The sequence below is a fragment of the Clinocottus analis genome, unplaced genomic scaffold (assembly GCF_023055335.1).
Source record: "Clinocottus analis isolate CAN_PGR_092001 unplaced genomic scaffold, fCliAna1.0.p SCAF_41, whole genome shotgun sequence".
NCBI classification, from domain to species: Eukaryota; Metazoa; Chordata; class Actinopteri; order Perciformes; family Cottidae; genus Clinocottus; species Clinocottus analis.
This window is the reverse complement of record NW_027176165.1, coordinates 186460-200506: the sequence shown is the minus strand read 5'-3', so window position 1 is coordinate 200506 and position 14047 is coordinate 186460. Positions and strand designations below refer to the sequence as shown.

The 14047-nt window shown below is 48.2% G+C and overlaps 1 protein-coding gene across 12 annotated transcripts in view; it reads right to left on the bottom strand.

The window, feature by feature from the left end:
• camk2b1 (calcium/calmodulin-dependent protein kinase (CaM kinase) II beta 1) overlaps positions 1–14047 on the bottom strand; it is a 61739-nt gene that overhangs the window by 44495 nt on the left and 3197 nt on the right. For all 12 annotated transcript variants that reach the window (XM_068598867.1, XM_068598868.1, XM_068598876.1 and 9 more), the window contains exons 2-5: positions 12656–12750; positions 5981–6040; positions 5346–5400; positions 4208–4273 (exon numbers count right to left, since the gene is read on the bottom strand). In XM_068598867.1, coding sequence (XP_068454968.1) covers positions 4208–4273; positions 5346–5400; positions 5981–6040; positions 12656–12750 — 276 coding nt within the window. The remainder of the gene's footprint in view (positions 1–4207; positions 4274–5345; positions 5401–5980; positions 6041–12655; positions 12751–14047) is intronic.

Sequence of the window (14047 nt, the reverse complement as noted above, 5' to 3'; positions counted from 1 at the left end):
GCTTTTTCTTTTCTTTTTTAAATGTGATGAGAGAGCAGCCTGCCAGACAGAAACCACAACAAACACCAACACACAGGAGAGGAGAGGAAGAGAGGAGAGGAGAGGAGGAGAGGAGAGGAGGAGAGGAGAGAGGAGATGACAGGAGAGGATGAGAGGAGATGAGAGGAGAGACCCAAAACAGTGACAGATTATGAAAGAGAAGGTGGACGCCTTTGAAGAGTAAAGAGATAATAATACATGAAAGAAATGGAAGACGCATGGATCTAAATCACAGAAGACCGGTGGCCCGATGCCAGGCTAATTCTTCCCATGACTGAAAAGATACAAACATCCACCTCACTCTACTGTGAGCGCGTGCACACTTAAATGTGTGTGTGCATGTGTGTGTGAGGCTTGGTGCAATGAGAGAGAGAGAGAGAGAGAGAGAGAGAGAGAGAGAGAGAGAGAGAGAGAGAGAGAGAGAGAGAGAGAGAGAATGTGTGACTAATAGCAGGTGCAAAGAGACAGGCGGCCTGCAGGATGCACGCCCACACTGTGTCTAGTTAGTGGGCGGACTGAGAGAGAGAATAAGAGAGAGACGAGCACACGCTTGCTCATGAACACACACACACACACACACACACACACACACACACACACACACACACGCTTCATATTTAAAAAAAGCAGACTTGATTGAAGAAGGGAGTTTAGAGTGGCGCAGACTGTCTGAGCTGCAGTGGAGAGGAGATGGATGGAGGGAAACACAGGTTGAACATCCTGTAAACAATCGGCTGCAAAATATTTACTAAATATCATCTAAAAAAATAATTCTTTGGCCCTGGAGACGGCGCTTTAACCCGTGAACAAGCAGCGGGGCGCCGGCAGCACGACGCTGCACATCCAGCTGTGTTCCCCGTGAGCGGATCTCTGGGCTCCAGGCCAATTGTCATGATTTGAGTTTCCTTTTCCTGTTTTATTTTGTAGTCCTGTGTCCTCTGAGTCTCAGCACTTCCTGCCCTGGTGATTGTGTGTCTACCTGGTTCCTGGTTGTGTGTCCCTGCACCTGTGCTGCCCTCATTGTGTCCACCTGTTGCTCGTTACCTCCTCTTGTATATACACTCTCTGTGTCCTGTCTCCTTGTCGGTTCCTACTGTGTGTCCTGTCTCCTTGTCGGTTCCTACTGTGTGGTCCTGTCTCCTTGTCGGTTCCTACCGTGTGTCCTGTCTCCTTGTCGGTTCCTACTGTGTGTCCTGTGTCCTTGTCGGTTCCTACTGTGTGTCCTGTCTCCTTGTCGGTTCCTACTGTGTGTCCTGTCTCCTTGTCGGTTCCTACTGTGTGTCCTGTCTCCTTGTCGGTTCCTACTGTGTGTCCTGTCTCCTTGTCGGTTCCTACTGTGTGTCCTGTCTCCTTGTCGGTTCCTTCTGTGTGTCCTGTCCCTGTTTTTGTTCTTCCGTTGGCATGGGGTCTGGTTTTGAGAACCTTTTCCCTTTTTTGTTGGAATCAAGTATTCTTTGGGGGCGTGTGGGTCCTACTTCCTTCATCCCCTGAACCGATATCCACAGAGAACCGCGATGACCCGCTCGTGACCGGCTGTGTATGAGATGAGAGAGCACCTCATTCCCACGCCTTTTGTTTGTCCAAAACCATGATGTCATTCCAAAAGGACTCGTTTGTTTAAAAAATGCAGCACTCGGCACACTTGCCCCCAAAAAAAGTGCCTTGCTCAGCACCTTGAGCTGCAGTGTTCTCTGCAGGAGCGTAAAGAGATACTGGGAGGAAAATCAGATATGGAGCCGGTGTGTGTGTGAAGACAGCTTCTATCCCTCCTCACAGTCTTTCAACACCAGCATACACATCAGCACCAGCATGTGATGTAACATCGCACAGCAGCTAAAAACGGTGGATATTAAAAGGCATGGAGACGCTCGTGTTGCTCGCTGAATGTGAGGTCATTGTTTGCAGAAACAACCCTTTTAAATCAATCTGTGTGTGAAGAAAAGATGACTCGCTTCAGCTTCAGGTACTGAGGAGAAGGAGATGTGAAGCGGCCTGGGGTGTGTGTGTGCGTGTGTGTGTGTGTGTGTGTGTGTGTGTGTGTACCAGACTAATTATCATGGCTAATTAAAGGCCCAATTCTTACTGTTCTCCAAGGGAGTAAGAAAGGAGGGGGGGGGGCTGGCCTGGATGACTGACATTCAAGAAGTGAAGTCGATGAGTGTGTGTCCTTTTGTGTGTGCCTGAGCCAGGGATGAGTACTGCAAAGATGTGCATACACATGCATTGACCTGTAGTGCTACTTTGAGATATCAGTCGTAGAGATGTCCGTCACAGACTAACGTCCGACAGAGTAGAGACGAGCGCTCCGGACAGCCGTCTCCTGCGTCATGCTGGCATGGATCCTGACAGCATCAGACATTCAGTTTCACTTTCCACGCTGCTGAATGAACACCCACACCGCAACTGTCATTTTTAAGTATCTCTCTCCCTCTTATCTCAGTGCATTGCCTCCATTTCCTCTCCCGCCGTTGGTTAAAGTGAACTGTGTGTGTGTGTGTGTGTGTGTGTGTGTGAGAGTGTGTGTGTCGATGAGTCAGCGCGAGTGGTGGGAGTGAGATATAAAACAGCATGGCTGCTACTGGAGGTGGTGGTGCTGGTGGAGGGTGAATAAGAATGTAAAGTAGAGGGCTGAATGACGTTTCTTTTAATTTAACTATGTCCACCAACTCTCAGCCCTTTGGCTCTCATTCAATGTCAATACTTAAATGTGACACTGTATTGTTCAAAATAGATAACATCCACCATTTTTGGTCTTCAAAACCCATATTGGTCAAACCCAGTTTAGGCTTTTCTGCTGGCCTAAACACAATCTCAAACTTATAGTTATTTTATAATTTAATTGTTTTTCGCAAATACACTACATGTATGATAATATTTTTTTACTAACATCTTATGTTCTCATTGCACAGCTCCCGTGTTCCTCTGTTGCTCTGCTTCAGCCTGCAGCCGGTTTGAAGCAGAGTTTCATCCAATCACATGTTTTCCTCCTGAGGGAAGCAGTTTAAGAAGCTCTTTGTAGATTAAAGTACACGTGGAGTGGACGTTGTGGTTGATTGACATGGACTTCAACAAATCAGATCTTCAGTTTGACCAGCTGGGCGTGGTCTTTACGCGCAGCGCCTGTGAGGTGGCGTGGACGTGTGATTGGTCAGTGTGTCAACAGGGCGGAGCTCGGTGGGAGCTGCAATGATGAAGCAGAGAAGTTGTGACACTTCTTTGTGTGTTTTGGCGCTCGGTGGCTGAAGGAGGAAGAGAAGCGGACACGGTGGCGGATTTGTTTTGTGGACTGCTGCTGTCCAGCGGACATTTCAGCCCTTCAACGTGTGGAGGTGTTCCTCGGCTGTTCTCCCCGGCGTCCATGCTACCTGATGCTGGAACCGGAGCACATCGACAAACTGCACAACAGCGTCGCTGCACTTTGTGTTCACCAGGAGCGGCGTTTGGACTTTGTTTTAACCCGGGGAAAACTGTGGAGTTGTCTCCAGGCCTCCTTTTCTCTGTGTTTGAGTTGTTGGAGAAACCCCAAATTAATTACAATACATGTGTTTATTGTATGTATTTGTTCAGAAAAGTCTTGGGAAAAAAATGTATATCTGCAGAAAAAAATCACTTTTAAAAGATATTTTGATCATAACTATGAACATCCAGCATGATATGAGCCAGATTCCCCAAAAAAGCCTCCTGGAGCGTCAATAAGACACCTTTATGGAAAGATTAGGACCTAAAGAATGTGATTTCTTTGCGTGCACGGCTGACGTATCAAACCACACGGGTCACAGCGGAGACGGTACATGAAGCTCTCATGTCCGTACGCGAGGAGAGGAACTGTAGCATGGATGAAAGAAACAGACCAGGACTAGTGAAAGAAATAAGACGTAAGAGCACAGAAAAACTAGGACTAAGATGATAATGAAAGTAGGAGGTAAAGTTAGAAGTTATGTGAGGAGCAGAAAACAGGAAGGAGGAGAGAGGAAGGAGAGAAGGAGAGAAGGAGAGAAGGAGGAGAGCAAGAGAGAGAGTAAAGAAGGGTCACAGTAAAAACAAGAGAAGACAACAGAGGACATGGGCCACCTAAGGACAAGCAGAAGCTCTCACACACTCTCACACTCACACACACACGCACACACACACTCACACACACACACACAGTGAAGGTCAGCGCTCCTACCTGGCGTCGGCCTCGCTGTAGTACTCTCTGGCTACGATGTCCTCAAACAGTTCACCTCCGGTCACCCTGCCGATGAAACACACACACACACACACACACACACACACACACACACACACACACACACACACACACACACACACATTAGTATTGGGATGCTTGGGTGGTAAGCGGTAGGAGGGGGGGGGGGGGGGGATTCCTACAGCCCCCCCCCCCCATCCTCCCCACACTGTTACCATGGAAACTAGAGGGAATTGCCAGGAGATGGATGTGGAGGACGTGGGTGGTGGTGGATATAGTAGAGAGAGTTATGTAACTGTATGCATAGGCAGGGGTGAGGAACCAGGGTGGATGAGGAGGGGGAGGAGGGGATGGGGCAGAAGATGAGCATGGAGAGGAGAGGAGGAGTAGAGGAGGAGAGGACAGAGAAGGAGAGGAGATGAGAGGAGGACAGAAGAGGAGATGAGAGAGGAGAGGAGGAGTAGAGGACAGAGGAGGAGAGGAGAGAGGAGATGATGAGAGGAGAAGAGAGATGAGGAGATGAGGAGAGGAGATGAGAGGAGAGGACAGTAGGTGATAAGCAGAGAAGAGAGGAGAGGAAAGGAAGAGATGAGATGAGATGAGAAGAGAGGATGAGAGGAAAGAGGAGAGGAGATAAGGAGAGGAGAGGAGATGAGGAGATGATGAGAGGAGAGGAGATAAGGAGAGGAGAGGAGATGAGGAGATGATGAGAGGAGAGAGGAGGAGAGGAGATAAGGAGAGGAGAGGAGATGAGGAGATGATGAGAGGAGAGAGGAGGAGAGGAGTGGAGTTAAGAGGAGGAGATGAGATGAGGAGATGAGGGGAGGAGATGAGGAGAGGAGATGAGGGGAGGAGATGAGGAGAGGAGATGAGGAGAGGAGATGAGGAGAGGAGAGGAGGAGAGGAGATGAGGAGAGGAGGAGAGGAGATGAGGAGAGGAGATGAGGGGAGGAGATGAGGAGAGGAGATGAGGAGTGGAGTTAAGAGGAGGAGATGAGATGAGGAGATGAGGGGAGGAGATGAGGAGAGGAGAGGAGGAGAGGAGATGAGGAGAGGAGAGGAGAGGAGGAGAGGAGATGAGGAGAGGAGATGAGGAGAGGAGAGGAGGATGCCTTACAAGTCAAACAGGAGGTAGTGGAAGCCCTCCTCTGATATGCTGTCATGAAGACGAACTGGAAGACAAAGAGAAACAGTTTGCTGGATAAATGTTTGTTTCTTTGTGTATTAATAAATATTTTGAGAGTGTTTTGTTATTGTTTTGTTATTGTGGAACAAAGAAACAGTTTTTTTTCATGTTCCCTGCCTTTTCTGAAACACAGTGACATTGCTGCAACATAATAAATAAAACATGCAATAATTTAATGCAGCCTACTTTTCACACTTCTACAATAGTAGTTTTGTGAGAGAACAACACAAAAACTATATTAGATGTGTATAAAATGTACGGTTCAGAAGTGATCTGTTAGATTAGAATAAAATCTATGAACAATATAGATTAGGAACAATGTATTAATATACGTTTAACAACCAACCTTTAGGAAAGAAAGAAAACATTTTCATATCAATTTAAATTAATAAAGCTTACAGTACTGTATACTGCTACAACTACATTTTTTTAACAAAACGTAGTAGAAATGTGATATATTTTGTGGTGAAAAAGTAGTACTTTTAGAGTACACAAAACGCGAGGTCTTCACTTTGAAGTAAACGCGTCTCGTTTCATGAATTCACTGAGAAAAGACGTCTGTTCACCGATGTTGGAGTGTTTCAACAAGCGGCAGATCCGAGCTTCTCTTTCCAGCTTCTGGTGATCTGAGAGAGAGAGAGAGAGAGAGAGAGAGAGAGAGAGAGAGAGAGAGAGAGAGAGAGAGAGAGAGAGAGAGAGAGAGAGAGAGAGAGAGAGAGAGAGAGAGAGAGAGAGAGAGAGAGAGAGAGAGAGAGAGAGAGAGAGAGAGAGAGAGAGAGAAAGAGAGAGAGAGAGAGAGAGAGAGAACAGTGATCTCATCAGGATCCGACACTGAAGCAGCCGGTTCGGGATAATCGGGTTAAATGTGAGAACATCAAGACGCTGAGATGCAGCTTGACTGAAACACACCCAGTTTTTGAGATCTCACACACACACACACACACACACACACACACACACACACACACACACACACACACACACACACACACACACACACACACACAAGCTACAGTGTGTAGCTCAAGAGGCGTGCGTCTCTCTGCTGAAGCAGAGCTGTACAGTGAGATGTGCGTTGATGCTCCAGGTTTTTAGGAGAGAGATGAACAACAATCAAAGAAAGCAGCTTAACTTCATGAAGTCATCCTGACGTCACACTGCACCCAAAGGATACTCGACCAGTGATGCTAACAATACTTTGCTGTAACTAATTCAACATTTTATGTGATTCACTTCCTGGAAACAAATAACTGCTGAGGCTTCACTGGCCAATAAGACAACAATAAGATCACATTAAGATAACAATATGATAACAATAATAGGATGACAATAAGACAACTATAAGATAACATTAAGATAATAATAAGACAACAATAATAGGATGACAATAAGACAACAATAAGACAACATTAAGATAATAATAAGACAACAATAAGACAGCAATAAGACAACTATAAGATAACAACAACACACACACAGTTGCATGGGCTTAAAAACAGGGAAGTGCTCATGTGCTGCTGCACACGCGTGTTCAGAACATGAGCACTGGGCTGCAGAGGAGCCACAGCGACATGTGAGCAGTGATTAGAGCTAGAAGATGAGGGGAGCGAGGCGGAGAGAGGAACGGAGGAGTGTTGAAGGGAACAGAGGAGGAAGGAAGGAAGGAAGGAAGGAAACAACACGGGGTAATTATTACGCAACAAGCCCGGCGCTGATTGCTGCTGATGAACTGCTGAATAACACGCTCCACAGACTACTGAGAGGCAATGGACTCATTACAGGGTTTGTTGTTTGTTTCTGTGTTACAAACTGAATTTAAGACACTGTAAATGAGATCAAATGTAAAATAAGATTAAAATAATGGACGGATGTATGATCAGAAACTCAATTAATAAGGTATCTGTCAATCATTGGGGAAGAGGTGTATATATATATATATATATATATATATATGTATATATATCTATATATCTATATATATATATATATATATATATATATTAAACACCACTTCTACAATGATTGACAGGTACCTGCCAGATGGTCTCGTGGAGTCAGCTCGTCGTGCTCGTGCATTTCTGCGTGCGAAGCAGAAGTTCTCCCTCATGGCGGTGTTTCCTGCTGTGCGTTTGCATCATGTGCATGTGGCTGTTTGAAAAAACAAATGCATGCGGTTGTTGAGACTAATGAAACGTCATAATGCAGAGAAACTTTGAAGAGCGACTGATTTTGCTGCAACGTGTAAACGTGGTGCATTTAAATCTTCCTTCAGTGAAAGTATGAAAGGATGTCGTCAAGGAAATGGAAGTAAAAAGTACTACTACATCTTTATCAGTTCAATTATGACGTATTATCATACGATTACTATTGTTGTAGTAATGTTTGGCCGACAAAGAGACTATTTCATTCTTCTTTGTATAATGTCGGGAGGTTGAATTTACTGTATGATAACGGATTGTTTTTCATTTACTGATAAATACATGCAGTGAATGTAAATGTAACGTTGCTGTAAAAAGATGCAATGAAACCAAAAGGCGGAGCACTGGGAGCACTGGGAGCACTGGTGGGCCCGTCAGTCTGCGTTCCCTTCAGATGAACTCAGCGCTGAGTGGCTTGTTCCAGCGACTAGCTCTCAGATATGTCATCTGTCACGCTTCAACGTCACATGCTGAAATACACGTTCCTGAGCTGCGGCGTCGCGTTTCATTCTGTCGGTGCATCTGCTGACATCACTCTGAGGAGACGCTCCGGTTCACCAACGCTCGGGCTGCCAGATGGCCGCACCGGCTTTTATCTCATGGAGATGTGAAGGTACAAACTACTGAGGCTTTTATTAGTCATCCTTTGCTTTCTTATTAAAATACTGAGTTTTAAAGCAAAGTCCGTATCAAATTCAGTTTCAAAAATGCCGACCAGCAATATTCTGCCATTATGGAAACTGCAAATTATGATGCATACAATTAACTCTGCTTCCTTCCAGCCTTGCTTAATCTCAAAATCTCCTTAAGAGGAGATCCGAGTGGGTCATTGAGAACTTGTCTTGGGATTTACAGCTGGAGCTGGACTTAAAACGAGATATGGACACCTCCTTTGTGACGAGGAGGGTTGCTACTCAGGTCCTTCATCCTGGCTTCAACAGGCGGCAGGAATCAATGGGAGATAGACCCTCAGCACTGCAGAAGGCATGTGGTGTGTGAGATAACAGGGTGAGGGGAAATGTGGGGATTTAGTGAGCGATAGCAGAGAATGAATAGTCAAGAAAGTCCAAGGAATCATCGCCTTGAGTACAGATCAGCTGATCAGCTAGAAGTCTCTGGATTCTGGACGGACCGACAGTTGAGAGTTATTAAAAGTAGACAGAGCGCTAACATCCAGCTTCTCCTGCCTTCACGGCACTCGTTCAGCGGGCCAGGAAACACACTGACCAATCACATGCATGTAAATCACATCACGTGACGCTACTCGGCCAATCAAATATGCGTATCTGGATGAGCATCGTGGCTTGAGAGAGAGACGGGAGTATTGGAATTAATTTGGGGTTCCTACAACGAATGAAACACTGGGAAAAACACTCAGACAGGGGAAAGGAGGTCTGGAGACAACGCTGCTTCCACAATGTGACACGTTAAAGTTATTCTCATCTTTGTGAGGACAAAAAAATAGACACTTTGCTGCCGGGTCGCACAACATTTATGTCGGAAACCCTGCAGCTGTTTGCTTCCACTGCAGCAGAAATCGAGAGGCAAGGAAGATGAGGAAGATGAGGAAGATGAGGAGTGACCCTGAGGGGAAAAGAGACAGGAAGTGGAGATAATAGGACAAACAAGAAGAAACATGTTGGAGAGAAGAGCAGGAGCACTGGTGGAGTTTAGAGTTTCAGGACGCTGCGGGTCATTATTCATAACATGGAAATGTCGACTTCTCCCAGCGGTCAGCTGATCTGGGGGCGTCAACCAGATGTGGCATTGTGTCTCTAAGCCAATCAGAGCGTCGCTGTCAAACCTGTACAGGGTTCCCTGCTGCTGTCAGTAGCCCCCCCTCCCTCCAGTCAGCATGGGTTCTGGTCACTGCCCCTTGTTCATCCTGGTTCAGGACAGAGTCCAGTCTCCAAAGACTTTGCACGATTCCATTGTTATACCGACGTCATGAATGTATTGTTGGGTTTGAAACAAGACTCTCCTGATTAAAGCGAGATGACCCGAGGACAGCAGTTAGTCTGCAGGAATCTGAGCAGGGAGGAGAGGGATGAATCTGGGTTAATCATCACCGGTGAGGACTGCAGCCTCCAGAGGGGAGGAGATGTAAAAAGACAGTCACAAAGACCGTTTTAACCGCTGTGCAGAACACCAGGACGACTCTCGCCAGGTGGGAAATGTTTGAGCATGAGCAGCACTGTGAGGCCAGGAGGCGGCGTTCTGCAGAGCGCAGCCGGGTGACGAGCGTTCAAGTTACTAGAGGCGCAACGGACCACACGACTCGGACGGTACAGATGTTTTGCATTTTAAATCGTACAACTAAATCTCATTCTAAGAATCCATTGAACCTGAATTATGTTGCAGTGTCAGACAAATGGAACATAAGTGAGGAAGTTAATAAGCACCTGTTGAAGGTGTAGTGGAGACTCATTCTCCAAATTTAACCTAAAATAGGCTAAAAACAAAAAGGTGAAAGTCTTCAGGTGATAAAAGGGAAACATTCGGGATTACACACTCCTGATGTACTCATAGGCTCAGTGTATTTACAGCCAAGGAACCTTGAATGTATGATATTCATAATAATAAATATTCTAATATTAAAAGTTGATTGAAGCGACTACATCTGTCCTGATTATGTGACGTGACAACAGCTGGTCGGCCAAATGCAGGTCACTGCTCCTGCATTGCAGGTGAATCTCATACAGCACACACACACACACACACACACACGCGCTTACTCTCCATCATCATGCTAAAGGAAAAGGCGACACGGCATCCTGTGGCAGCCCCTGTCCAGAGGTCCTGCCCACGAGCGCTCTGATTGGCTGGAAGTCTCTCCGGACCTGCCCTACATTTCCTCTTGATATGTTCTGGACTGCCGTGAACTGTTTTTGTGGCGGCGTGGAGGTGGGGTTGGGTGTTTGGAAGATGACACACACACACACACACACACACACACACACACACACACACACACACACACACACACACACAGGAGAAGCATGGCTGAAATATTATGAGCAGCAAACAATCCATATTCATCTAGTTTTGTAGCTGTGGTAGATTATGGTAGAGTTCAGTCGGCGGTCGACCTCCGCTGTGTCTGAAGAGTCCGATGAGCGTCCCGTGCTGTAGGCGTGTAGGCGTGCAGGCGTGCAGGCGTGTAGGCGTGCAGGCGTGCAGGCGTGTAAGCGTGCAGGCGTGTAGGCGTGCAGGCGTGTAGGCGTGTAGGCGTGTAGGCGTGCAGGCGTGCAGGCGTGCAGGCGTGCAGGCGTGTAAGCGTGTAGGCGTGTAGGCGTGTAGGCGTGCAGGCGTGTAAGCGTGTAGGCGTGTAGGCGTGTAGGCGTGCAGGCGTGTAAGCGTGCAGGCGTGCAGGCGTGCAGGCGTGCAGGCGTGTAAGCGTGTAGGCGTGTAGGCGTGTAGGCGTGCAGGCGTGTAAGCGTGTAGGCGTGTAGGCGTGTAGGCGTGCAGGCGTGTAAGCGTGTAGGCGTGTAGGCGTGTAGGCGTGTAGGCGTGCAGGCGTGCAGGCGTGTAGGCGTGTAGGCGTGTAGGCGTGTAAGCGTGTAAGCGTGCAGGCGTGCAGGCGTGTAGGCGTGTAAGCGTGCAGGCGTGCAGGCGTGTAGGCGTGTAGGCGTGTAGGCGTGTAGGCGTGTAGGCGTGTAGGCGTGCAGGCGCACGGCCCTCAGCTGCCAAGGGCCTGGGGTTCCTTCCCTGCCGTGACCCCTCCCCCTCTCGCCCGTCTCCATCTGTCAGTCCGAAGCAAAACGCTGCTCTAGGTTTTGCTGCAACTCCGTTGCTCTGAGCCCTCAAACCTTACAAAATACAACAACAACAACAACAACAACAACAACAAGGATCTGAACCAAATGCCAATTGTAAAGTAGAGCAGAAGTCCTCGTGGCGGCCGTGAGACCGGCTCCCATGTCAGATAGGTCATGGAGCTATGAATAGGATCTGGAGCAGAAGCGGTATGCGGCGGCTCCAGCGTTTCCCCGCCGGCTCGACCATCAGAGAGGAGCCTCGCGCCGCCCGGTCGGGTCAGATCGGTCCTCTGACACCGAGTGTGTTGCGGAAGCAGGGAGATTATGCTGCGCCTCAGAAACCTGGACGGACGCCACAAGCACGTCCTGATGAAGCAGCTCGAGTGAAACGCACCCAAATTCATAGGTGCATGATTTATTCTGAGAGTGATCTGTGGTGCTTCAGTTCTCATCAGGCCAATTGTGAGGATTAACCGTTAGCCTCCTGCTAATATAGCAGGGGGATAATCTGGGATGGGTTTAATCTCATTAAAAGCAGCTGGCTGCACTGACATTAGAGTCAGAATATGACACGAGGGACTTGAGCGCTGCCAAAGACGACGGGACAAAGCTTTCAAATGATGACGTTTGTGTTGTATTTACACATATTTAAACACACACTCATGCCTGTTAAAATGCCTCTTCCACCACAAGCACTGGCCCCATTTGAGTATCTTCATGTGTGTGTGTGTGTGTGTGTGTGTGTGTGTGTGTGTGTGTGTGTGTGTGTGAAGGCAGGGCAACAGTCACGGGTCAGCACGGTGCCTCAGGGCTCCAGTTACCGGCTGGAGGGGCAGCAGGAGATTTACACCGAGCAAGTGGTGTCGTAAAGAGCCGCGGAGCGCCACAGGACCGCAGAGCTTCCACAAAGTGATCACTGAGCGACCGAGCGTGACCTTAAAGATGTCGTTCTCCTCCATAGGACATCAGACTGACAACCCTGCAGCATCACACAACTCAGAAGCAGAGTAAAAGTCCAGGAGAGCAGCGCAACACATCTCTCCATCAGCGTCCTTTTCTGTCCCACGCATCTCCACCTGAGAGGGGCTCGCTGTGAGGGATCACTTATATAACTGCCGGTGACCACTGGGACAGAGGAGCTATGAACACATGAGTCACCCTCGCCTGGTGCACTTCGGGGGAGTGAAATAACAGTGAAACTGTTTGTCGACGAAACCCCGGTGCGCACCGGAGACGAGGTGTGGTGAAACGCGTGATGAACCATCCTGAAGGACGGCGTGCTCACCTCTGGCCGATAACTTTTTGGTGTTGATTATTTTGGCGGCGTTCTCCTGTCCTGTACACAGCTTCACACATCTGCGCACCACTGAAAAGGCTCCCCTGTAAAGACACAAGAAAGGAAGAGAGGAACATTTACTCAACTTGCTGGCAGGATAAATGTCTAATTACACAGCCTGCTTTAGTGGGAGAAGTGTCCTCTGCACTTAGTTAAAGAATGACAGAGAGAGCTGGAGCTCAACGACTGCGCCTGACGCTTTGCAAACAGCTTTTTCTGCACAGTCGGCATTTTTCCACGTCGATTAGACCTGAAGACACGCGCTCGTGTTAACTGCCGCTAACGACATCAAAATATGGTCCCAGGATTTTGTCTGCTTAATAAGCTCCCACGAGGTTCCCCACACACTGTCAGCTAACTCTTAATAACATGCACATGTGAGAGAGAGAGAGAGAGAGAGAGAGAGAGAGAGAGAGAGAGATTAAACAGACTCTTAAACACAAACCCAGCTTTAGCGAATAGTTGCTCATGATAACACTTGCATCAGGACATGTCGGCCATCGCTTCTTTGTGGCTCCACGGAAAGTCATTCAACATTTAAAATTAAAATGTGAGTGGAAACACTGAATATCAGGATGCATCGGGACATAAAACCCTCAACAGACGATCATGAGAACCGGCAGCAGCGATGCGTAGAGACAACACAAGAGGTTTGTACAAATGAGGAGATACACGTACGACAAAATGTCAGATTTAAACCTTAACAACGCAATTTCCTTTTGTAAATCCAAGAATCCACTTGGAAATGTCTGCATGTGCGTCCTGATCGCCCCGCGGCGGCGAGGCAGCGCCGATGAAGCTTCTGGAGAGCTCATGGCTCACGAGAACAAACACAACTGGCCTGAATGTTCATGAGGCAGCGGCTCTGCAGGTCTGGTGCCACATGAAGACACGTTTGTGTTTCTGCTCGCGGTCCAACGAGCATCAAGGCCTCGGGGTCCAGGAGGTGAAAGTCATGAGCTGACCTCGGACTGAGGCCACGCCCACGCTGCTACGTTTCCAGTCTACGACTACGTTCACACCGGGCGCCTCGCTCGAGGACGGAGCTTCAGAGCGCCGAAGGCGGAGCGGTTTGGAGGCGCTCCCGAGGTCGGATACGTTGGAAAGCTCAGAGTCCCGGAGTGGACGAGCGTGAAGCCAGCGGCCTGCACCGGGGATCCGAGCCTGAAACAGTTTGTGACGCGGCCGAGGATCAACGCGCTCGCAGGAGGCCGTTCTACACAGACCATGTGGAGAAACACGAGCCAGGAGCCAGAAACCCAACGACACACAGCAGAAGCATCGCATGGGCCACACACACACACACACACACACACACACACACACACACACACACACACA